The sequence below is a fragment of the Callorhinchus milii genome, unplaced genomic scaffold, assembly GCF_018977255.1.
Source record: "Callorhinchus milii isolate IMCB2004 unplaced genomic scaffold, IMCB_Cmil_1.0 Scaffold5, whole genome shotgun sequence".
NCBI classification, from domain to species: Eukaryota; Metazoa; Chordata; class Chondrichthyes; order Chimaeriformes; family Callorhinchidae; genus Callorhinchus; species Callorhinchus milii.
In genome coordinates, this window is record NW_024704746.1 from 43733262 (window position 1) to 43760540 (window position 27279).

General features: G+C 41.8%; 1 protein-coding gene across 2 annotated transcripts in view; it reads left to right on the top strand.

Annotated features, from left to right (window-relative positions):
* Positions 1 to 27279, top strand: part of cntn1b (contactin 1b) — a 259706-nt gene that overhangs the window by 109924 nt on the left and 122503 nt on the right. For both annotated transcript variants that reach the window (XM_007894635.2, XM_042335104.1), the window contains exons 13-14: positions 406 to 581; positions 16597 to 16717. In XM_007894635.2, the coding sequence (XP_007892826.1) occupies positions 406 to 581; positions 16597 to 16717 (297 nt within the window). The remainder of the gene's footprint in view (positions 1 to 405; positions 582 to 16596; positions 16718 to 27279) is intronic.

A 27279-nucleotide genomic window follows, 5' to 3' on the forward strand; every position in this document is an offset into this window, starting at 1 on the left:
GGCTACTGGTAGGAAAGAAGGGCTGCAATTATAAGACAAAAGTGAGAATCTTGATCTCAACAGTAACCAAAAGAGAAACAGTCTGCAAAAACTCAATGGTTCTATGCCTAAGCTTTTCAGAACAACATCAGGAATGGTGAAATATGCTTGTGGTGAGGCAGCAAGACAAGTTGTCTCCTTTCACATTAGGCAAACCGTGTTCCACATCCACACTCACGGAGAGAAGCCAGAAAGGCTTGGTTGTTATGAAAATTATTACCAGTGATCATATCACATGTTGTAGTTTTGACCACCACGTTGTAAGCTCACATTCTACTTTGGATGGTGGGTTAACACTTACAGAAACTTTAACAATGTGAAATTATTGTGGTAGGATCTTTGACATTTTGCTTTGTGTTATTACAGAGGCCACCAAAATCACCCTCGCCCCATCGAACATTGATGTCACTGTTGGAGAAAATGCCACTATGGAATGCCACGCATCCAATGATCCCACCCTGGACCTTACGTTTATCTGGTCAACCAACGGTTACCCTGTGGACTTTGACAAAGAGAAAGATTACTTTGAGCGCAATGTTCTGGTAAGTGTTTTGTTTTAACGACTTATGCAGTTCATGTGGTTCAAGTGCAGTGTCCTTTGCAAGTCATTTTCTTGTTTCAAGTAAATGCTGCATCTGAGCCTAATCAAATGAGCATCTTTATTACAATATGCTTGATGCTGTATTTCAACTTAATTTACCTTATGAGACTGTAAGCCACAAGCTTCTTTGTGCACTGCTAAACTTTGTTTCATTCACATTCATGAATCCTGCTGTCTTAGGAACATAGGAGAGCAGGAGGAGACCATTTGGCCCATCATGTGCCAGCCTGGCGCAGTGGTAGCACTCTTGTCACTGGGTCAGAAGGTCGTGGGTTCAAGCCCCACGTCGGAACTTTGAATCGTAATAGTCTAAGCTGCCATTTCACTGCAGTGCTGGGGGTATGTTGCATTGTCGGAGGTTCCGTCCTTTGAATGTGATGTTCATCCGAGATCTTATCTGCTCATTCAGGTGGACATTAATTGAAAAGAGAAAGGAGTTTCTCCTGGTGTCCTGGCCAACAAATCGCCAAATCAAATTGCTGTCTATGGGACATTACTGTGCACAAACTAGCTGCCACAATTTGCCCACAAAATATACAGCCAATCCACTTTACAGTATATCCTGTGAAGCACTTTGAGACGTCTTGAACATTTTATAAGGCGCTATATCAAATGCAAGGATTACTATTAATATCATCGAGCCTATTCCACCAGTTGACTTGGTCTTGGCGGAGATTTAATCCCAAAACCCGTCCTTTCATCATACTCCTCAATACATCTACCTAAGTGCCTGTCAATCTTTCTTAAATACATTGGAAGCCGAGTAAGCCGCGCACATTGGGGGCAGCCATTTTGTGTGCTTGAGAGGAGACCGAGGGTAACTGAAATACCGTTCCCATCCAGTAGAGGAGCCTGTCGACGCTGTATAAAAATAAGTAATAATGTTGTTTCGCTTCAAACCATATTAACTGACCAAACAGGACATCCTATGTTAACTTAGGAGTTAAAGCTAAAATACTCCCTCAGAATTGAGTAAAAATATATTTACCTCTGTTTGGCTGAAAAATAAGAGCAGAGGATGGCGCTTCCTCCCTCCCATTGCCCTTCCCATTGGATGGGAAGGGGACCAGTTAGCGCCGTCATTGAGGCGACTGACAGCCTGCAGCTGCTTGTGAATGGATGGGGGCTCCATCCATTCACAAGCAGCTCAGCTGTCAATCAATCAATCATGATTTCCCTCCCTTGTTCTTCCCTGTTTCTCCGCCCCCTCACTGATTGACAGCCCAACTCCAGCCGCTTGTGAACGGCCCGAGTGAGTACATTCAGCAGTGACCGGCTCTCTACAAGTTGCTTGTGCTGCTTAGTTTGGGTGTAACTCTTTATTTGGAGGGATGGGAGGGTATCTCATTCTTTTCCAAAGCTAATGCTTTCCACATTATGTCCTCCAGCTGCTAGATAGTTGATAAACAATGCAAGGTAAGACACATTTTGGAACATATACTTTTATTGCCTGTGTGCATTTGGGAGGTTTTATTTTGCAATAGGCTCTTGCTTCAGTCTGCCAATGAGATGGAAAAAAACAATGTTTCAGTGAGTCTGGTAAATCAATACAGTACTTTCTTCTGAAGACTATTTTGTGCGATTGCATGTAAATATGTTTTCACCCCCTTGAATCTCCCAAAGGAAACACGGTTTGTTTTTTGAGTCAGATGTTATATTATTGTAATGTTCACTTCACGTTACAAATTGGTTTAGTTTGTTCAGAATGTTAGACACAGAATGTTCTGTGGTTCCTGGTGGTGTTGCACTCTGGGAATTGTCAGAAAATAATTGCAGATGTTGTTTGATGGAAAACATGAAGTTGGAGAACTGTAAAGGGAGCTCAGTAGTAAAAGAGGTACAGATTGGGTGCTTTTGGCTGTTTCCAAATAAGAGAATGAACTCCAATTTCAATTGCGTTACCCCAGTGTCATTTGTCAAAGCGCAACAACAACAGCAAATTTATATTTATACAGCTCCTTTCACATTGGGAGGATGTACCAAGGTGCTGGACAGACCAGGGTTTGCACCCGAGCTGGAGGTAGGAGCCGTGAGAATAGGGGGGAGGGAAGATGCGAAGGTGCACCGAACATGCAGTCAAAGAGGAAGGTCTTGAGACAGACCTTGAAGGAGATGAAGGAAGGAGTGAGGTGAAGGAACTCCGGGATGGAGTTCCAGAGAGTGGGGCCAGATAGGCTGAAAGCCCAGCCGCTGATGATGGCAATCCATTCGGGACAGAATCTTTTGGGCAGAAAATAGGCTGAAGTGACCCAGCTCGTGTTTCCTGGGAAGAATTGTGAGGCTCAGTTATCAAAATGATCAAGTTGAGCTTCTAGCCCAATGAATGCAGAGGTGACGATAAGAGGTTTACAATCTCTCCTGAAAAGGTCAATGAGAATGGAAGCTGAATCTCTGTCCACCTTCTCTGAGGAGACATGCTCTACCCTTCAAAGCAACCTCTGAATGATTTTCAGAAGATTGTTTATTCACCAGAGATGATATTACTGTTTTACTGAATGAAACAGCCTGTCAGTATCCGTTTTGTTAATTGAAGTCTGCGAAGGAGAAAAGCAGTTGTTGGGCAGGTCACCTTTACTTTGTACACCATATAAATGTTAAGGTGTCAGCCTGGCTCGATTAGTAGTCCTCACACCTCTTAGTCAAAAGGCTTTGCATTCAAGTCCCACATTGGAGTCCTGTAGCATATTGGTTAGAGCGTTTGGCTCGCAAGCCATGACACTACTCGAAGGGAGATTTTTTCCAGTGTTTTGGCTAACAAGCTCTCAAATAAAATGTCTCATTCATTTCAAGGTTGTTTGCGGGACATTACCACGTGCCAATTGGCTGCCGCTTTTGATTACAAAATACACAGTCATTACACTTTATAGTAAAACCTGTGAAGCTCTTTGAATCGTCCTACTGATGCAAAAGGCATGACACCAAATACAAGCAGGAGTGCTAGTCGCAGTAGATAATAGCTGCAAGTTGTTGTTATACAATTGAAGGGGGAGATCAGATGGTGCCATGAATGGTGAGAGGGATTTCATAATTGTCATACAAACACAGAGATTAGATCAGTGCCTTGATTCAATTGGGGCTAGATTCAGTCTTTTTTCTCTTGGCATATGGTCCATTTCCTTCATCTGGATGTTTTCCAATACATTTAGAAGATGAACATGGGGCTATGTTATTTACAACACAATTATCACTTTGGATGAAAAGATTTATAGCTCAGGCTCTTGCTTAAGCGATGTGGATCACCTGGAAACACTAGTAATGTTATCAAGTCACTTTTTGGAGAGCACAGTACAGTTTGCTATAATTTTAGTCCAGAGTAATTTGCTGTGCTTTTTCATGCCAATGTTTATGTTTTGTCTGACAGCTAATTATACCACTGAAGTTGTTTCGTTTTCATGTCAGTTAGTCTGCTTTCCTTGTGAATTTCTTCAGTTGTGCCCGTGAACGAAATTTATTTCAGAGCTAAGCCATGCAAATCAAAGGATTCCAGGTTTGAATTTCCAGTCTGTGCTGTGTTAGCTGATTTCAGCCAAGGCATCATTTAGGGATGCTATAGTTGACTTTGGCACCAATTGGGCTAGCGAGGAAGAAAAACAGCTTTGGGTTCCCACTCCTGATCATGATTGAATACTGTGTACAAGGCAGGATCTCATGTAACTATGATGCTCACAGTGTCAAATATACCATAGGCACTCACTGCCAAAGCTCACAGTGAAGAGTTGTAACTTGAACAATGTAAGAAAGGGTGCTCAATGCTACGAGTCTATACCCCAGGAACAAGTCAGCGAATAAGAATTTGCCAAGTTCTGGATGCACTGAAATGCTATCTAAAGAGAGTAAATCTAGATCCAGGAGGAATTTCTCCATATTTATCTTCCTGACTTTGATGTTGTTCTGTATCCCTGCTGAACATTTGTTACCCATTCAGCCTCCTTTCTGTGGGTCATTACATGACTTTGGTACTGTATCTAGTTACTGTGATGTGTTATCTGTAACAATAGACTACTACTCAACAGGAAAATAGCAGAACCCATATTTATTGTCTTTCAAGATAATTGCTTGCAAACCATTACATTACCAAACTAATCAAAGATAACAGTCAGCAAACCTCCCAATGGATGACTAGGATTGCAAAGCCTGAAGTATCATGGAGCTGTTTTATTTGTAACATGTCAAATCCTAATCCCAGTCTCTCCAAACTCAATCCTAGGCCTTATAAACAAAGTTTTGAATCCCTCTTGTAGTTTGGTATTTCATAACTCATTGCACAGAATGAGGAATCAAATGCACCAAGCTGCAGTTTTGATTTGGACAATCTTCTCATTGGATTTGAATTTCCCCTCCGCACATCTGGAAAAAATCCTAATAAATAGTCTAGAACTGTAAATTCAAACCACATGGCAGATCCCATCATCTCCGAGCATGGCCCTGTTGGTTCCACACAGTGGATCTAGTCCATTATCTTTAGTTTAGATTTTCTGGTAGCTTGTTTTTGTGAGACCCTCAGTTTTTTTTCTGTTTAAAGGAAAAGCTTCAAGCTCATACTCTGAGTGGATGAATTACACTGGAAGAAGAAATGATTTACATTCTGCATTTGAAGTTAATGTTGACTTCGCTTCAAAGGAATGCAGACATAATGGTGCGGACGTCATGCCTTTCATAATATGTTTCAGGTGTCAGCCTGGCTCAGTTGGTATCATTCTCGCCTCCAAATCAGAATGTTGTGGGTTCAATCCCCACATTGGGACTTTGGCTGACACTTCACAGCAACGCAGGGGGAGCGATGCATTATCTGAGGTGTCATTCTTTACGCGTTTTACTGAGGTCTTGTCTGCCTTTTAATGTAGTCGTTAAATATCCAAGAACTTTTCTAAAGGGAGGCAGTCTTTCCCAGGAAACCAGCCAGACATCCCCCAACATAAAAAATTCAAACGAATATTCACTTCACGGCTATTGAAAGGCATTGTTGAGTCACTTCTTGTTTTATCTCATTTTCTCTGTGGAAATGTTCCCTCTTTGGTGCTGTGCGCCCTCTGTCTTTGACCCCGTTGAACCAGTTTCACATTTTTGAACAAGCACACGGCATATTTTTTTAAAAAAGAGTATTGCAACCCGGTGGAAATACAACTGAGCAGGAGCACACTACCTTCCTCAAAGTTATTCACCTTTATTGCTACTGTATATGTTATATCCCAAAACAAGCATTTATCAAGTGTCTGTGTCTCCTTTGTGTTGCCAATAGAAGCTCTCAGACTTCCAATTCAATTCCAGCTTCCCTTCATTTTCGGAGCAGTTGCAATGCCTCACTTTTGCCAGCAAGGAGCAGCGTAGCACCATTGTTCCTGATTGACTCTGAACTCACTGTGTTGTGAAGTCTCTGGGCTTGCTGGCAGCTTCCTTTATCAAACAAAAACTTGGTTTTAGCCTCGCAGATTATGAATGTATTGTGCTGAAAGCACTGTGTGCAAATAGAGAGTGCGTAGAGGCCTCTTGGTTTAAAAAAATTAAGAAGATCACTTTTAGTTTTCCAGTGCAAATGAACCTCGAAAAAAGTGCTATCCTGGGTGTTTCTGTCCATCATCACTGTTAGTTTAAATGTTAAGCGTAAGTTTGTCTGCTCTTGATAACTCTGCCAGTCCTTAGGGTGGGGTTGGGGTGGTCCTTGCTGGAAAAACCTTGTACTGGTGAGCTTTCTAGCTTTAGCTAACTCAGTTTCAATGCCTGTCAAGCCTCTGACAAATCGCACCAGTGTTGTTTGGGCAGAAGCAAGTGTACCCCCTTCCCTTCTCAAGACAGATTGGACACACAGTGTATCCTGACCAGGAGCACGGCAAGCAACTTTGGTATATGTCAGGCACCCAGCTGACAACAGACATCCAGAAATGTGAAATTCTGTGCATTTGGCTGCACGATAAAAGGTCATTGGAGTTTATTTTGAAAACGCAACAAAATATCCCAAGCGGAATTCTGAACCACACGTGAGCTGCTGCAGTGAGGTGCAGACCATCCTGTTCAGCGTCATCTCCTCTTCATTATAAAGTGCACAACATTTGTTACTATGATTTGATTTAGGTCTTTGCAAAAAAAAAGGAGAACGATCTGTTTATTTTCAATCCTGGCTGATTGCAGATGAGATTAACCTTGAACAAAGTGACGCACATACACACCACACCATCCCAAGAATGGAGATCCAGAAAGTTCACTTTTGTTTTGCATTTCATAGAATTTTTAATTATTTCCGATGGAGCAGTGTATGACCCTCAGAGAAGGGAAAGCTACGTCCAGTGTTGTTACAGGCATTCAAGTCAGTTGTGTTTATCCTGATATAGGAACCTCAAAGCCCAGCAGCTCGAAGGCAGAGTTTTGCAGCTTTGTTGGCAGCTTCCAACATGGTCCTGCAAAGCCGCAACAGTGAGCAGTTCAGGAGTCTAACTGACTGGCAGTACGCCAAGTGATCCAGCCTGACACTTGCTGAGGCAAATTGGGGTAGAAGGAGTCTGTCAGCTGGAAACAAGGGGAAAGGAAGTCACAAAGCAATGGTATAAAAAAGTGAAACAAAGAAGGAGAAAGCTCCAAGCTTAAGATGAGAGTGCAGGGGCAGCCCAGGGAGGGTTAAAGTTGGGATGGCGGAGGTTGGCTCCAATCCTGACCACTAAACTGTGTATATGCAGTTAAGTATAGGATTTTGCTTAGCTCTGACAAGTGTGGTCAAGTAGTCCGCCAGTCCTCCCAGACTTGACTCCCACAGAAAGAGTGACCACGTGGTAAAGTGTCAGAGGGCAACCACAATGCATGGAGCACTGTGCCATTGTGAGTGGAGCAAAGGAGACATTGGACAATTTTGTGGATGGCTGTGTGTGTGCAAAGGCACACACTGCAGATTTTTTGTGTTTTTTTGTGTATGTGTGCCTTTGCGTGTGCATGCATGTGTGTGTGAGTGTGTGTGCTTGCGTGCTTTTTATGTGTGTGTGTGTGTGTGTTTTTGTGCCTGCGTGTGTCTGTTGGCGTATGTGTTTGCTATGTGTATATATCCACTAAGGCATTTCTTTCCAACTTTGGGAGATTTTGCAGTGTGTGAGGTGAGGCTGAATCACACACACTGCTGCAGATTGACCGGAGGTCCAGGATATTTGAGTGTGGGCGTTTCTTCCTTGTTTACACTGAGGCTCATCTCCTCTGCACACGAGATTCATTTTTTGAATCAAATCCAGATTTGCAGCTGGAGTGCAAAAGAAATTAAAAAGACATTACAGTCTGAAAATCTGTCTTCCAGCCCTATTGGTCAGAAGTGCGTGTGTGAACAGGGCAATCGGAGATGCGGTCCTGTCACGATCCTTGATCCAGCATGATTACAACTTTAAATTGAAATGTCCTCAGCTCAGCGCCAGACTCCACATCAGCTGCAATGCAACAACAACTTAGATTAACATTGCACCTCCCACAAAGGATGACTGTCTTGAAGAGCTTATATACTAGGAAGCACCTAGTGAGGAGAAGTTTGGACATTGGCTGAAAGCATGCTCAAAGAGATATTTGTTATGAGCGTTTTGATGTCACGAAGAAAAGAAGCAAAATGAAGTGGTTTGGGAAGAAAAGCTTATTCTCATGCTCAGCACAGTAAGGTTCCAACAGTGTCAGCTGTCTTAAAGGTCTGTGCTGTTTTCTGATTTTAATGGTGCTGGCTTTCTTCCCTCATTTCACTTCACTCTGTTTTGTGACGAGTGGCAGAAATATGCGCGTTGCAAGGTTGACCCCAAGTGTGCTGTGACTAACCCGTACACCAGCCTTGACTGTCAGGAGTGGATTCCTCATTTATCTTAGTCCCCACGTATACCACATAAGCAAGTTCAGTTAACCCAGGGGGCTTTGGATCATGAGCAGAAGTGCGAACCTTGGCTAATTTGATGTCATTTGTAGCACCCTCACTGTTGCTCCAGCAGAGATTCGCTCACTCTGCCCACACCGGAATTACACCTGTACGTTTAGTTTCAATCTTTGTCAGGGCTTTGTCGTTTAACATCTCCTTTCCAGCTGAGTGCAGCCCAGATCCTGGCCAAGGCTCAATTTTCAAATTATTGATGGCTCCAGATGGATGTCGGGAACTGAACAAGACTATGACTCTTCCTGGTCGTTCTAGACCACTCTGTGTGTGAGCCTCTGCCAATGTGAACACTGAGGCAACTTTCCAACCTCAGACAGTCAGTGTCCAAAGCGAGGGTATTAATGTCACCCACGAGATACGATTGGGTGATATCAATTCACGAGGCGTTTAATAGAGAGGGAATTAATATTACCCATCAATTAGGAGTGGTTTGGGAGAATAAAGAAGGGAAAATATGGATAAATGTGGGCAGCCAATTGGGCACAGCAGTGTTCCCACAAACATTCGTGAATTGAGTGACCAATTTATTATTTACTTTTAGTGGAATATTACCCCTGGAAACACAATCCACCTAACAACCGGGTTCCTACTTACTGCTAGGTAAACAGAGGCACGTGGAGTAAGGAAACTTACCCAGTGTTTCACCCTGCTGGGAATTGAACCTAGGTCTCTCGCCTGAGATGCGACTGCTCTCCCCACTGAGCTACAGGACTCAACTGAGGAAGGATGTAGAGCAAGAGGCATAGGTCGAAAATTAAGCGAGTGAGTCATTGCTTCACCAAACCCAGGTTATTCGAGAATTGAATTGAATTATCGTTTATCGTACACTTTTTTTTGTTTTACTCTTTTGGTGGCAACTCAGGTTTGAAAGAAGCAGAACAGCTGCATATAAGGGGTGGAGTTCAAAATGCACTGTGGAATCTTGAGTTGAGCCAAGGTTGAGACTCACAAAGCTCGGCATCTAAGGTCTTTCTGATTTGTGTCTGTAAATGGTTTGGATGTCTGTTGCACTGTATGTGCTAAGGACAATCACTTCTGTGGCACATGTGGTTTGAGACTTTTAACTTAAGCTGCAACAAACCAAAAGTCTGGCAAAATGTGTAAAGAGGGGGAGAGAACGCAATAAAAATGTATGGTTGGCATCTGCATGAGCCACCGTAGCAACACTTAATAAAGTAGTGAAAACACACTACTTTCTACAGAATCAGCACATGCTGCAGCCACATTTCGCTACTGAGTCTAAAGGAGTTTCATGCTGACAGTGCAGTTCGGTTGAAATGGGGCAATTAACTTGTGGTTACCCAAACATTTATTGAGACAGACTTAACCTCTCAGTTTCCAGTTGGCTATCCAAGTCTCTTTGGGTGTGTTTGAACCAATCACACTGTTGGAAACCTTCCTTACTGAACTAATTATTGATGCTACTGTAAAATGACTACTATGTTCATGTGTTGCTGGGAAGATTGGTGTCTTCAGTACCAGAGAGACAGAGCCTCATAGCCCCTTTCCTGTGAATTTTCTTCCTGCAATACATGAAAAAACACTCATCGCAAAACATCTCGGTCTATGAAGTGGTTGATGCGTGCAATACCTTGTGAAGCGCTTTGGGACGTCCTCCAGACGTGAAAGGCACTGTACCAAATGTAAAGATTCATATTAGTTTTGATCAAATAATCACAGTGTAATCACAAATCTGGATTGAGAGTGATGCCTCTCAGTCTAGAGTGTCTTCTGATGGTCAGTGGACAAAAGTCCGATACACTCTGAGTGCCTGAAGAATGTCAATCCGCAGTCCAAAGCCAACATGAATAACAAATTGCATTTATAGAATTTACATCAGGAGGACATACTAAGGTACTGAAATTAATAGCAATTAAAATCTACAAACTCTCATCACTCTCAATCCAGATTTGTGATTACACTGTGCTGACAAAACCCAAACTATTAATAATTAATCTTTACAATTGGTACAGAGTCTTTTATATCTGGAGGACCATTGGGAGGTGGAGAGGGTTGCACTTGAAGTCACTTAGATCGCAGGTGTAAATTCAATATTATTGTAAACAGTGGCCAAATCACACAACCCAACATATAACCCCATATATATAACTTAGCCTCTCTACATAACTGAGCCTCTTCAATCTAGTGAATTAATTAATCAAGTGAACCATCACTGAAGATCCTCTGAGGCTCATACATCCTTCCTAAGTTTGGGTGCCCAAACCTGAACACAGTCCACCAAATGAGGTCTGACGAACGCTCTATATAACCGGAGAAGCACCTTTCATATTCTTTCATAACCTCTCAGAAACAATACATGGTCCCTGCATGTTACAAGGATAACTTTGAAATTCAAAGGGAACGTATAAAATCCTTGTGCAGAACAGCAAAGTGCATTATTATGGGTTGCATTTTATTGGGAAACATTGTGTGTTCATGCTGTTTGTTTTATTTAACCCGAATCAGTCTCCCTCGAATAAACCAACTACTTTGTGGGTCTCATTAAAGTGAATGGCCATTTTATTGCTCTTTGTGGCCACAACATTTGCAGGGAAATTTAATGCAGTGTAAGGATTGGTGGGATTTCATTGTTTCATCTTTTCGCAGAGGTGTAATCTGCAGCGGGACAGTGTATATTTTGCACATCCCCAGATCAGTCACTATCAAGCAGGGTTAGGTGCTGCCTGTCAATACGAAGATTAAATGCTGGTCTCAAACCTTGAGAATAAGCAATTGTTCACACTCATGTGAAAGTTGATGCACCGCTTTCTACTAATTCAAGCTTGTCTTTCATCTCTGGATTTTGCCCCCTTCTGCTCAATTTATGGAGCTTCTTGCGATAACTGGTACTTGTTTCCCTTCCCTTCACCATTTGTCCTCCAGCTCAGGGTGCCCGGCCATCAGTGCCTTGAGACAGCCTCCCGACGTGGGAGGCACTGTATAAATGTAAATTAAAATGTAATTGCAATATATTGTACACTGCACAATTGTTTTATTTGGGTGAACATAAAGCAATATTCCCAAACTTTCAAGATCTTGGGAAATCTTTCAAGCTTTCAAGATGAGTGCATCTTGGAATCAAGCAAGTATCTCATTGTAGCTTCTTGCATTATGTTCCACTGCAGAAAATTGTTCACGTAGCGTACTTTAACTGCTGATGAAGTACAAAATCCAGCAATGTGCGCCTCAGAGTTGGTCCCATCCTCTTGGCAATGCCAATTCACTGTCTTCTGATACTCGTACACAGGAGGAATGTGATTCTCTGTGATGATGCATAAACATCAAATTGTTTTGCTTTGTTTACCGTGGTGTCAGATCAGACTTGCTTGGCTGTCATGTTCTGTCAGATATTTCTTGAAAGAGAGAAATTTGAACAAACTAAATAATGCTTTTGCTTTTTCTGCCTTGGGCAGAATCATACCCTATATGTGTATGTATGAGTAGACTGTATTTGAGAGCTCCCTAAACCTTTGCACGCAATTACACTTCATACCCACATTAAGGCTGTGGGATAGTGGTTTCTGAGCACAGATATTTCCAGCGTTCTTGTAGTCTGGAAATGGTTCAGCTTGACTCTGATAGCTCTCTTTGTGATCCAGTCTCAAACCATTTTTTAGTTTTAGATGATGGATTCAGTCTAAAAGTAATAAGAGTAGAAAATCACACAAAAAGATTGTTTGAATTTTCAATCCCTTCAAAGGAGCACAAGGATCTATGACGTAAGTGAACTGGTCATTGACACACAAAGCAGGAGAGACCATCCCACGCTTTGTTTTAGAAGCGAGCACCTCGAAATTTGTCACTCTGGTATTGTCAGTGGTGAGCTTTCAACCATTCTGGCCCCAGTCTCTGGAACTCCATCCCAGAGATCCTTTATGGCTGTTTATGGGTCTTGGCTGTGCACAAATTGGCTGCCCGGGTCAGTTAAAAATAACCAGTCACTGCAATTTACAATACACCCTGTGAAGCATTTTGAGACATGTTGATGGCATTATATCAAATGCAGGGGAGGCATTGCCCATTTGCAATTATGTTAGCACTAAAGCACTGGGCAAGTTATTCCAATCACATTAAAAAGAGGTTAGAATGGAAAAACAGAGAATCTGTTCACCTCAAGAAGATTATTTACTTCTAAATCCACATTCTGCCTCACATATCCATCTGGCTCATGCCTCAGTTCTCCGGTGTTGGGAGTTGGGAACGTTCCCAGCTCTTAGCATTGAGATGACCACCTCCTCTGAAGACATGAAAGTGAAACCACAGTTGCTCAGTCGTGCAGTCAGACCATGTTGATCATTAGAACAAGCTGCCTTAGTCCCTGGTGCCTTTTACAAATCTGAAGTCGAAATAGGTCGTTACCAAGAGGTTTTTTTTACAATCCTTAGTTCTGAATTGAGTGTTGCACCTGTGGAGTAGAAAGCTTAGGGTGAGTTGACAATGAAACATTCAAAGTTTTATTTTGGCTGCAAGAATACTCTCTTGACGTTTGAAGTTGACTTTGCTTCTAATTTTGGAACACACTGTTGAATTCCATGTGCGTGTTGTAGGTGAGATACCACAGCTGGAATGAGTCTTTGCCTGAGCCAGTGGGTCTCGGGATTGCAGGACAGTATACTTTTTGGGATTGATTGCTCTGCTCAGCCACTGCTCCACCTCCACCGTGACTTTTTAAATTGTTGTATGAACTTTTCAAAAGGAGGTTGTGCCTCACATTCCTACCACCTAGCACATCTGCACTTCTGCCTTTCCTCGGGAAAGTGGAACAGGCCATCTGCTGGGTGGATCATAGGATACACCAGTCCAGCTGCTGGGAGCTGATCTGAAGGAGCCGCCTGCCCAGCCTGATTTTCATTTCCTATCGCAGTCAAAGCAGTAAGTGGGTCATTTTTTGAGTGGCTCAAGGAAAGATCTCGCTCTCCATCCAGTCAAAGTGCAAAGAGCAAAAGGAAGTGTAGGATACCCGACTGTGTTGAAGTCAAATGCAAGGATTATTAAGTCAGTTGACATGGTTGGTATGCACCACAGCAGTGATAGAAAAGTCCCTCAAAAAACATTTCTTGTATCTCCGCCAAGTGCTTCTTAAAAGCACACCACGAAAGTCAGAAATGGAGACTAAGAAATTGTGTTGAATGGACAAGAGGGGTTTGAAGGAATCCCCGCACTGGGTTGATTGGATATTGGTTTGTCCCTTGGCTGCATTACATTTCATGGAAAATGAATTGGATCTTGGGGCTCCAAACTGAATATTCCTGTGAAGTTTGTTATATGATCCCATCGTTAATTGCTCCTCATTAACGTTCCTTAGCGGTCAAACAAGTGCAAGCATACATTGTTTCAAAATGTTTACATTCTTATCACAGCTTGACATTGAACTGTAAAGGTTTGCAACTCACTCATTAAATAGCTTGAACGGCACGTTTCTTATAAACGAACAAGCCAATTACTTTAAGCATGTCCAGCCACTTTCACACAATCAACAGCACAGGAAAAGGAATGGAATACACATTGAAATCCAAATAATGAATCTTTGTGTTGCTAAAATGTACTGCATCTCCTAATAGACATTTGGTAAACAAGATATGGATGTTATTACTTTTCTCCTTGTTTGTGGAGGGCTCCATAATCATAGAGAACAAGAGAAAGAGTCAAATTAAACCTAAGCCCGAAAATTAACAATTAAAAACAAAGGCAAAAGTGTGAAATGGCTGAAGCTGATGAAATTTATACATCGATATGTCGAGAGGAGCATTCAAAAAATAGCAGTCACTTGATGTGTTTGTTGAACTTTTGAGACATATTTCTGTCCAAACCAGTATTCCTCCTTCAACGAACTTCACTAAACACAAACACAATTGGTTATTCATCACATTGGTGTTAGTCGGATGTTACTGGCATGGATTGCCTTCCCCGTGTGCCTGCTAAAAAGTGCCTGCATTTTAAAGTAACTGCTTGGCTTCCAAAAAAGCATTATCACACAAACAAGGAATAAAGTAATGACATCTGTTTGTCAGCCTGGTGCAGTGGTAGCTCTCTCACCTCTGAGTCAGAAGGTTGTGGGTTCAAGCCCCTCATCGGGACTCGGATTCACATAGTCTAAGGTGGCACTCCAATACAGTGCTGGCGGTTCGGGGGTGATGTTGCATTATCGGAGGTGCTGTCCTTCAGATGAGACGTAAAAACCAAGGTCCTGTCTGTCAGTTCGGGTGGACATTAAAGATACCATGGCACTATTTGTAAAGGGAAGGGAATTTCTCCCTGTGTCCTGGCCAACAATCCCCCAAATCAAATTGGTCACTCACTCCATGGCTATGAATAGGAATTTGCTGTGCACAACTGGTTGCTGTGTTTTGTCCACAAAATACACAATCCACTGTACAGTATACCCTGCAAAGAGTTTTGAGAGGTCTCAATGACATAATAAGGCACAATATGAAATGCAAGGATTATTATTATCACCAACTGTTGGGTGGTGCTTTATAAACACAAGTTGTTCTTGTGAGACTGCTGGCAAAATTGCTTGCATAAGAAAATAGCATTTCTCAAGGCAGCTCCAGGGTCGCGAGACCTCATCTCGGATCCAAGTTTTAGACAGAAGGGAAATCTCAACAATCTGAATTTCGTACAGGGAGATGATCCCCTGAAGAAAACACTATCTTGAACAAGGCAAGGTACCAAAATGGCCGACTTTGGGGTCATCAGGTTCCTACCGATGTCACTTCTTGGGCACTGTGCATTTATGGTGTGCATAAAATGGCAACCTGATGATTTTGAAGATGGCCATTTTGGCTTCCAACATGCCTTTTTGCTGACCTGTGATCGCACCCCATTATAGTGCTGAGCGCTCCTAGATGTTACCGTACATTGAAGGGCACTAAATAAGTGTAAGTCGTTGTTTGCGATTTTATGGACCTTGTTATCATGGGTGACTTTTTGCTGGACATGTGATTCAAACCAGCAGATCTACTGGCTTTACTGATCACGAGACTGAAACAGCAGGGTGTAAAGTGGAGTCAGTCATCAGGATACTGCCAAGCTCTTGTCCAAAATTCAAACTCAGCTTGAAATACAGAGAACCTAAATATTAACTTTTAGCCATTGGACCCCACCCAAGCCTCCCAACTTCTGGGTCAAGTATCAGAATGTTAAAGAAATTCTATTTCTGTTCACTTACTGAAAGTCACCATGGAACATTTGTTATTAATTAGCATTTTTCTGACGTCCTATTTTCCATCAAGCTGCTTTGCACTTAACATATAAAGGGGCTCTTTCATTACACAAGGGAAGCAATGCTGCATGAAGCTCCATGCCATTTTGATTGATAACTTGCCGTCCTCTAACTGTGTGTTTATTATGGTTTACATGTTCAGACATAAATGGAAAATGTGTGTGATCACAATGATTGCTGGAAAATGACCATCTTAGGTTACACTGGTGCTGCAGTGTATTAAATCCTGTTCCTTTCCATAACATTGGCAAACTGCAACCCCCATGTATCTTGCCATCAGTACAATCTAATAAAAATAATAAACCTTTCATTTGATGTAGTACCGTATCACATCGAAATGTCTCAAAGCTCTTCAACAGAGTCAGCCATGATTGCGAGCTCAAAATCCCAATGTGGGACTGGATCCCACAACCTTCTGACACAGAAGCGAGAGTGCTCCCGCTGAGCCAGGCTGATAACTAACAGCCTTCTGGAGCTAAACATCGGCATTTTTTGTAAAAAAAATAATTTGCTCATACTTTATCTTTGATGTCCTTCCTTAAGACACTCAAGAAACAGCCCAAACACAATTGGGTACAGAATGTCTGTTTAAAGTGTCTATTAAGTGACCATTGTGGGAACCGGACTGAACACATTCCAGTTGACTTAATGACATTTTCCAGGTTACTTCTTAAATGCTACCATTTCAACCAATTTCACACCTCGTCCATCAGCATCAGTCCACGGTTACATACCTTGCTTCACAAGGTAATAAGAACCAGGTCCTCTTCTAAAACAACGAGCCCCTGGAGGGAATGACACAACCTAACACTGGCAGGAATTAACTCTTGTTAATATTTTCTTTTCCCACAGGAAGAAGCTGGTGGAGAGCTAATCATCAAAAACGCGCAGCTGAGGCACGCTGGGAAATATACCTGCACCGCACAAACAATTGTCGACAGCACTTCCGCATCTGCAGACCTGGTTGTCAGAGGTAGGAACAGCTTTACGTGCTTCACAGACAAACAGCAAACAACAAAGCGTAAAGGGCACTGAAACCGCTGAGTTTACAAAATATATCCAGCATCTCGATTTCTGCCCCCAAGGAGACCTCCTGAAAACTGGTCTTTCCCAACAGAAGGCAGAAGCGCTACATGTCAAAATGTTAGCGGAATAACTTGTGTGTTTACCAGCATCATTGTAAATGTTTGCACAAAACCGGATAATCATACATTTGTGCAAGGCTGGAATTGTTGTGTTGCCAAATAATTTTTTTTTGCAGTGTGCTGCCGAGAGTTGCAGTTTACAAAGTTTAGGCGGAAAGAAATCTCAGCTTAGTACATTATCAAAAAGTTCCCATTGTGAAGTGGAGCACAGTTCTGGGGCGTTCACTTTACTTGCCCTTGCTCTTGACTCCTGTTTTTAAGTTCAATCCTCCTGCCAGGTCAATAGAGCTGGGACGTTTGGAAGAAGTGGAATACTGGCATAAAATGAACAATTTAAAATTGACTTCCATAATGGGGTATAACACCTGTAATTCTCGCACAGCAGTAAACATTTTGTTTGGTGCATGTACTGTGCATGTAATAGCAAAATGCTGAAAGCCAATGGAAAGAAACATTGAACTGGTTGGCTTCTACCTTGTAATTCACAACACAACAATTGTTTTGCGGCAAGTATGTGATTGATCACCGTGGAAAACCTTGCCCTTGTCCACACAGTGGAAAAATTGTATTCCGTTTTTATTTTTTTATATAATTCAGTCAGGTTTAACTCGAGGCTACTATCCCGTTAGATTGTCTCAGCTTGTTTCTGACTCTGTAAAATGTGTCTCAGAAAGTTAAGAAATGCATGATTTTAAATTAAATGATCCTTTTGGTGTATTAATGTTTAAATTCAATCAGCTTCACCCAATCTACTGCTTTGATCTCAGTTCTGAATGGTTCCTTGCTGGGCTTTAGGTTGAATTTTACAGGTTATCCTTTCTCTTGTTCCTTCCCCAATGATTGTAGAACTCACTACCAACAAGGAGTAAAGTAATAGCATCCAATATTGGTTTTGAAGTGAGTGTGAATGTTTAGAGGGGAGACGTGGTACATTATCTTCAATGAAATTTCATTATTTGTGCTATTGATCATGTGAAAGTGACAGAACATTTTCGTGGTAATTATCTGATTTGTGTCTAAGCAACGTGCTATTCAGAGCTCTTTAATGAGTGTGTGAGTCTAGTCGTTCAGAGTCGAACCTTTATAGTCAATGTCAAGCTGTTGTAGGAATGTAAACATTTTGAAGTTCAGAATGATGTATTCAGATTGTGTAGACGAGAACTATGGCAGATTTATCTGAATAAAATGGAAGAACTGGAGGCAATAATCAAAAATGAGGAATTGGATTATATAATAATAATAATATGCAATTGCATTAACAGATGTAACATGTGGATACAACTTGGACCATAATTGACAATTAAATATTGCAGGATACAATATACTGAATTCAGAAAGGACAGAGAGGGGGAAAGGGGAGGAGGTAAGAGCCCCTATAATTACACTGGAATGGAGAAACCTAAAGAATGACGGGGAAGAGATAGAATCCATCCGGTTGGAGATAAATGGTGAAGGAATAGCCATTTTATTGGGGTTGTATTATAGGCCACCCAACAGCGATAAAGAAGTAGATGAAGAAATATGCAGACAGATAAGGGAAATGAGCCACAATAATAAAGTAATAATTATGGGGAATTTCAATTATCCCCAGGTAAATTGGCAGAGAAAGGCAGTATGAGGCACAAAGGGGATGGAGGTTTTTGCAATGTATGCAGTATTGTCTTCTGTCCCAATATGTAGAACCTCCCAAAACAAGAGAAGCACTGCATGACCTAGTTATGAGCTGGGCAAATAGAAACCTTTTCCGCATTTTCCACTACAACAACCCATGTCCGCTACAAATTCGACATAAACATAGTGTCTGGCCCACGGGCCACTTGCGCTGTTTACCTGACGTCACTGTGGTCGAAGTGGTTCTGGACTCACATGCGCAGTACGGGGCAAACGGCAAATGGGCTACCGCTAGCCCCGCTGTTGTGATTGTCTGTGTGTGTCTGTATGAGTGTGTCTATGTCTCTTCTATATGTGTGTGTGTTTTTGAGTGTCTCTGTGTGAACTTGTGATAGAGCTAAGCCAGGAAACTGTAGGCCAGGCACCTTAATGTTGATTGTGGATTAGGTAATAATAATAATCCTTGCATTTGATATATCGCTTTTCACGTCGGGAGGACGTCCCAAAGCGCTTCACAGAACACATTGTAAAGTGAAATTGACTGTATATTTGTGGGCGAACGCGGCAGCCAATTGCGCACAACAATGTCCCAAAACAGTCGTAGATTGAAAATGACCAATTTATTATTGTTTTTGGTTTTGGAGGGATTATTATTAGGCGTGTGGAGTAAGGAAACTTGCCCAAGGTTTCGCCCTGCCTGTAATTGAACTCAGGTCTCTCGCTTGCAAGTCGAGTGCTCTAACCACTGAGCTACAGGAATCCACAAAGGTATTAGAATCTATAACAAAAGATGAAGTAACTCGTCATCTGGAGAAGGAAAATATCATTAAAACCGCTAACGTGGATTTGGAAAGCACGAAATGAAGGTCATATTTGACCAAACTTATAGAATTTTTTGAAGATGTAACCAATAAAGTAGACAAGGGCAAAACAGTGGTTGTATTGTATCTTGATTTCTAGAAGGCCTTTGATAAAGTGCCGCATGAGAGGCTCATGTTTAAAATAGAGGCATGTGGAATCACGGGATAGGTAGCACAATAGATTAGAGAATGGTTAGTCAACCAAAAGCAAAGAGTGGGAGTTAAGAGTATCTTCTCAACCAGGAGAAAGGTAGGAACTGGTGTTCCATAGGGATCTATTTTTTGAACACAACTGTTGACTCCATTCATAATGATTTGGATTCAGGTATGGTGTCAAAATTGACAGATGACACCACACTGGGGGTCATGATACACAGTGACGGAGATTTCCCTGTAACTCTTTCAATTCTGAACACTGAGCAGCAGTGTCTTGGGCTCATTCTCAAGCAGTATCGTTTTGGGCACAGCTGGCCTTGTACCGATCTTCCCTGGAGATCAGAAGAAGGTCCACGGCACACAAAAAAATGAGTGTGGCAGATTTTGTGAGTAAATTAATTTCAAAGACCACCCAAACACATGTTAGCTTGATGGAGATGCATACTATTTCAAGCAAGCCTTTTTTTGTATATAATGGATATGTGTTCTTTAGTGTGGCCACTGAACTCTCCTCTCCCTGCAGGTGGGGCTCAGCTGTAAATATAAAACATCACCAGACGCAGTGGGGTCTCAGAGACTGGCAGGCTCTGTATTTCCTGGTGACCTGCACAACAGTGCATGTAACTTTCATGAGGGCGGTGGGGGGATTGGGAGCCAGGCAGATCAGCCAGTTGAGCAGAACCATTTCACAGTAAACTTTTACTTCTTTGAATATAATTGGAGAAGGGTGGTTGGGGGGGAGAGTTCATTAAAAAAATAAAATGGAAACTTGAACGTGAACCCAATTTTTACTTTGTTTTTGACTTGCTTAAGTAGGTATCTTCGAAGTTCAAATTTGCCTCACATTTGCCCAGTTCTTCTCAGCATGTGACTGAACTGATAGAGGGAAATCATTTCCTTGCCCAGCACAGCCTGTCCATTGCCTTGACAGTCATCAGAACCTCAGTGCTTTCCCCATGGGAGGAAGGGACCATTCCCTGTTCAGTTTCATATTCAAAGCTGGCTGTTCGCAAAAGAATGGGACTAAGTGCAAAACGCTCTCTAAATCTGACATATGGGAAATCTTGACAACTGCTAAGGTAGCTGGTGTTGAACAAGCCAGAATTCTGTTTTCGGCAATCATCCATGACTGCACAAGGTCCTGGTAAGACCAGCAAATGTAATTTAAAACACAAAATGCAGTCATCTTGTTGCATGTGTGATGATTTGGTTGCACCCAGCAATGCTTTGTGTGTAGTGAGGAGAGGACAGCTGCCACAAGATGCTTTAAGTGTCCTGGTTTATGTGATGTGTTGTTAATGCTCCAAATGGGACATATTATTATAGAGCAGGAAATCTCTGGGAATATTAATGCTGGCGTTTGGTGTAAAAACGCATATTTGCAGCCAAACAAAAATGTCTGCCTCCAAAGCCATTACAGGAGATTTGGGGATCTTTATGAGGTGCCATTATGCATTTGCAAGCCCAGCAACAACAAAAAATTGGCCTTTTTACCAAGTTTTTGCAAAGAATTGCCTATGTAACCTTTAACTTATCAGGTGTTATAATGTGCTACAAAGAGAAATGGAATGTGACGTTTGTTGGTGAAACTTGCCAACAATGAAGCTTTGTTTGGAAGCAGCTCCATGTGAAATTAATCCTGTCATAGAGTTGCCAATCTCTACATTTTGTATTTTAACTCAATTCTTTCAAGACTGTCAATTTTGAGCTCAAATCTTTTTTTAAAAAAAAACACCAACTGCGTGTGCTAAGTTATGCAGTGAATAGCTGACATACCCCTCACAGGGGACATCCAACGTGCGATCCCTGGTCTGTGCTGAGATAACTGGTGCAGCTGGACATCGGTGCAAAGGTGTCAAACCCTGGTCACTTCCCAGAGGAGAGCAATGGTCAGGGTTCCATTTTGTGTCTGGAAGCCGACTTTTCCTACTTTCGCTTTATCCTGGGTTACCACTTGGGTGCAGTAAGTTACAGTTACGAACTTGCGATCATTTCCTCTATAAACTCCAATTCTGCAGAAGAAAAGTTCCATTTCCCTTGTTACTGTTTCAATCATTTATCACTGTTAAACCGTTAACTAGCCGAGCAGTTTGCGGCTTAAGCTGAAGAAACTGGAATTGTGTAAGTTTGAACATACACTTAAAGAGAATTTATAGCAGCCAACAGTGAGCCTTCTGCTCAAAGTGTATTTCAAGGGCCTGATTAATGTGGCTATCCCAAAAGGATATTAAAAATGGTAACAAATGGAACAATATTATTTATCTTCGCCTTTCTGCATCACTTGGAAGCCCAGCAGTGCACATCAAGTGCCTTTCAGATGTTATTTCAAAGTTTATGTGTATAGGAGGATTGAGTGTGCACCATCACTCTCATCAGTCTGAAACCTCTTGCAATTGCAAATTCCACACAACATGCTTGGAGACATGCATTTAGTTTATTGATAATTGCTGTATTTTGTTTCAATGATAGAAGTGTTGTGAATTTTGAACTTAATATTTTATAAAGTCCAGTCAATTTGCAGAGACTGCAGTGGGTTGCTGAGATTGGGAAGGTATATCGCTTGGCTAATCTCAACTGGGGACAATAGTGGGGTGCAGGGTTGTGCCACAGTTGATCTCTGTGTCCCATGATAGGGAGAGGAAATCAAGCAAAGGTTGCAGCGCCAAAAGGTGCGTTTGTGTAAACATCAGGTAATGCCCTCAGCTTAAGACCACCCCTGAGACGAAGCAGGTGACGTTTTGCAAAGTGCTAGCTTTGCTGAAATTGGGGGGAAATCCCATTTATTGCTTGAAGCGACAAGATACACAGAATGTACCACACATCCGCCAAAAAGTCAGCTTCAGTCTGTTTGACGGTTACAGCACAGCAAGGTGTTAATCCGTTCAGTATGGTTTCCATGTCAAAGTGACTGAGGGCTGTTTCTTTTTCTCAAAATGCGCAATGAAAACATTTGGAATTAAGTCAGCACTTGACAAGTGCTCTAGATTTGGTTTTAATGGGGACATCGTTTCAAACTGTAACCTGGCGTTTACTGGCAGTTTTGCACTGGTTCTGTTGCCTGCCCTGTCTGCAAACATACCCTATTCTTTAAAATTCTTTGGCACCCACTTTGTGTCTATCACATACCCTGCCTGTGTATGCACACAGCTCAGTGATGCCCACATTCAGTCACTTTGGCCAACAAGGGACACACTTCCATTGGACCAAAATAACAGGAAATTGGTGTGGCATCTTCTGTTTAATAAGGAAAATGCACATCATGTTGAATGTGCTGAAGGTATTGACTATTTGCAATATCCCAGTATCTTGGCAGATGTTGTTGGTGGAGAGGAGGAATTTACTTTGGGATTGGATTTTATTGGAATCTATTTCAATCTTTTCAATAGGAACTTCACTGGATACCAGAATCCCAGAAGCGCCGACTCAGCCCAAAACGTTGCAAAGCACTTTAGTGTTGAAGCACACTGTGCTGCAATGAGAGAGAGGCTAGTGCTTTGCATTCTCCTGGCAGCAAGGCCATAATCTCAGTCCCCACTGTGGTTGATGTGGTGGGTGGGGCAAGGAGAGTGTCAGCAAAGAGTAGAGAAAGTAAAGCAATTAAAGAGATCTGCTCAGTACCTCTTTCCTCCTGCATTCCCCCTCCTATCATCGTGAACATCAATCCAAAGATCAACATTGGCAAATGTATCGGAATATATCCTTGTCCGTCACTTTGGGCTGCCTGGGGAATGACATATGGAAAGGTGAAATCAAAAGGGAGAAACGAGAATCTAATACCACTGAAACAGGATATACTGCGAAGTGTGTTTAGTGGACGAAGGCAGCAGCCAATTTGCGCACAGCAGTGTCCCACAAACAGCTATGAAGTGATTAATCAACTTTAATTGTCAGCAGCATATCATGGACGAGATGTCGTTTCATTTTGTAGCCGAGTTCAGTTTGTAAACTAGGTTTGTGAAGCCACTGCACAAAGTGAATCTTGTCCTGTTTGAGCGTGAGCCATATAAAAGAACGAAACAAACAGTTTGAGGTTGAGCAACATAATGTAATTTCACAGAACTGTCATTTAATTCCTGTTGTTGGAATTTACTGAATATAGTTCAAGCATTATAACAGGGGCAACAGGACAAGGTGCATTCAGATTGACCAGTTTAAAACTTCCAACCAGTGGGCCAAAAATTCAAGATTATAGGTTTTGAGTGTACAACAGGAAGCTTTTATTGGCACCAAACTAAATTATGGCTGTTAACCTGGCATTTGAAGTATGAATACAGTTCCATTTGGATAGCGCATTATGACATCTGCACTGATTACTTTCGAGCACAGTGCCTTTATTTTTATATGGCAAATGCAGCCAGCGATTTTAGCATACAGCAAAGTCACATAAATGGTCACTTGGTGATAGACCGATTTATCTGGAGAATTACTTTCCAGGATACTCAGAGAAACTTGCAAATGAAAATGGGATAGTGCCAAGATTCCAGTTCTCTCCAATCTCCAACATGTTTTTGGTTGAGAGCGAGTGGTAGAGATTAGGAAAAGCAATGAGCTACTCCACAACACAAGAGGGCATTTCAGAACCTCTGGTGAACTCTCCTTTCACTCCTTTGGTGGTCACTGATGGTGCTGTGCGTGAGGATAAGAACAATTGAAAACTTGCCTTACTGCCACCTCTGGCTAATTCTCATACACTTGTGGATTAATTTTGCAATGTTTTAAAAACGAAGTCCCCATAGCTTTTGGGCACAAAGACCATCCACTGTGTTTCTACAGTGGGCCACAAAATTGGCTGTGCGGACTTGTAGTAATGTCCTGGGCTTTAAAGCACCTTGTAAATTTCCTCATGTAAGTTACCTTCAATGGGCTGGAGAAACACCAAAGAAAACTCTTACGAGGACCACGAGGGGACAATATTTTACTGTTCAAGGATCTTGATTTGCCTTGTGACTGTTTAAGTTGTTTAAAGGCAAGAGTGGTTTGCCTATGCTCATTTCCAGTGATGGGAAAATCCATCACATGGTTGAGTTGAAGAGTTCTGCTATTTTTAGCTGAGATTCTCATTCCAGTACCAAAATCCTTGGCCCACTTTACTTTGTAGAATGAAAATGTTATCCTCTGAAGTTTACAATGGAAAATCCGTGCTACTTACCACTAAACTCTGTGCAGTTTTAAGTCATGTGACTAAGCTTTATAAATTTCCTTGCAATTAAGTTTTTGCTCCTGTAAAGTTCCAGACTTATATTATTTTAATAACCTGTGAAGGTTAGCAGAGGGATTAATGTTCAGTTTCCTGCTTGTATTCCAGAAGCCTCTAATTTCCTTTCACTTTTCTGTCAGCAGGAGCTATTAAACGCTGGTGAAGTTCTGCTTAATCTCTTTCTTGAGGGACATTGGATGATCTGTTGGCTGCTTCTGTTGTCAACGTGCAGTTCACAAAGGACTGGAACGTGGCTCAAACAATTCTATGGAGACAGGGAAAGATTGTGTTTCCACTTTGCAGTAGCGTGCGTTTGAAATGTTGATTGGTTACACTGAAACGTTACTTTGGTCTCTCGCTTTTCATTCTACCTGTGGAGAAATGCTTTCCACAGTATATCATTGGAACAACAGGAACTGTCAGCATGACAAGTTCTGCACTGGGTTTTGAAAACTGCTGTGAAAAAGTCTTTTGCTCTGTTTGTCAGGCCCAGGTGCAGCAATGTGGTCCAATTCATGAAGGACGAAAGGAATTTTGTCTATATTGTGGAGAAGCCCACATGCTTAAACACTGCAAAGCAAAGATCATCCAATATAACCACTAGTGTGTTTACAACGTAGGGGTGGGCGAGTGTCAAGTTTTATAACAAAAGTGTAAAGAAAAGAGTCTGGGGTTATAACCATCGTATTGAGACTTCAAGAAGGAGCAGAAGATGATAAATCTGTCGTTACTGTTTGTTCAGAAAAGCTGACCTAGGGAGTGTTTGGGTTTGTCCGCCCTCTTGACCACTCTATCATTGATGGGGAAGCTTGTCAGTCGAAATCCAGAGTCTAATCAGTCAGTGTTCTCTACTCTGGAGGATATATTTCAGAGTCCAGTGGGTACGTTTAAAGCAGTGGGTCTGAAACAACTAATTCCCTCAAAACAAAGTGGACAGGATATTGTGATCGACTGAAGCCTCAAGAGTTGTCTGTCTTCATTCCATAAATGCCCATAACATATGAAGATGTAACACATTCATTTTCTCCACTTGTCCTTTCACCTACTTACTGAGTACTACTAACTGAGGTTAAAACCAGGGAAGAGAAAGCGTGTAAATATGAATGTTCTGCTGTATTGGTATGTCGGATCATTTCAATATCAAAACTGAATGAATGTTCAGTAGCAGGTATTTGCCAGATGCTGGAGTACAAATCAGATAGATACAGCTGTTGTTTTAGTAATGAATTGTAGTCTGAGGCTTTTTCAAAAAAACATCAAGATAGCGAACCAATAAGTCAGGATTTATTTTTGAGGTACTTCATCATTATCAGTCAGGAGAACATTTCTTCCCATTATCCAATGCAGATTGGAATATGAAGCTATTTAGATTAGTTGGTTATCTGAGATTGTCCACAAGTTTGAGGCGAGGAAACATTTCTTTACACAGAGAGTGAAGTGTGGGATCTCTTCATTCCCTCTTTTAGAAGGGAATTTGAAAGATGCTTGAAAAGAGAAATGTTAGTTGGTAAGGTTGGTAGATAAAGTTATAAAAAGGCAAATGGGGGGGATGAGCTTTATTTCCAGAGGGGTATAATATAAAAGTGAGGGGTGATTTTGAATTTGTACAAACCTTGGTTAGGCCGTATTTGGAGTACTATGTCCAATTCTGGTCTCCGTGCTATAAGAATTTTGTAGCTCAGTGGAGTCCTGTAATTCAGGGGTTAGAGCACTCGCCTCGCAAGCGAGAGACCTGTGTTTGATTCCCGGCAGGGCGAAACTTTAGGCAAGTTTCCTTACTCCACACACCTTTGTTTACCTAGCAGTAAATAGGAACCAGTTGTTAGTCGATTGGCGGATCGCTTTTCCAGGGGATAATAATTCCTTCAAAACATTTTTTTTTAAAATTGGTCATTCAATCCACAGCTGTGTGGGACACTGCTGTACACAATTGGCTGCCGCATTTCGCTTACAAAATATACAGTCAATTCACTTTACAGTATATTCTGTGAAGTGCTTTGAGATGTCTTGAAAACATGATAAGGCGCTGTATTAAATGCAAGGATTATTATTAATATAGCAGTAAAGAGTACAGCATAAATTGACTAAGATGATATCAGGGCTGCTATCAAGATAGCAGAAGAGAAGTGATGATTAAGAGGGAACCTAAAAGAGGTATTTAAAATGATCAAAGAGTTCAATAAGGTTAGCATAAATAGACTGTTTCCACTAGTTGGGGAATCCGTAACCAGGGGACACAAGTGTAAGATAGCGACTAGGGGATCAAAATGAGAATTTAAGAAAAACTACTTCACACAGAAGGTAATGTGATTGTGGAACTCGTTATCCAAACCAGTGGATTGGTCAGATGGTGTAGATGCAAGAGGAAGCGAGACCTTCACATGAGAGAGAGGGGAATAGAAGGGTAGGAGAGAGAGTAAGGAGTGGATGGAGATTGATGTGAAGTATAAACACTGACACGGACTAGTAGGGACGAGTGGCTGGTTTCCGTGCTGCACATTCTTTGTAGATCTTTTATGGGGACTGAGCAAGGGAGTGGGATTCATTCAGGTGGTTTACGATGGAG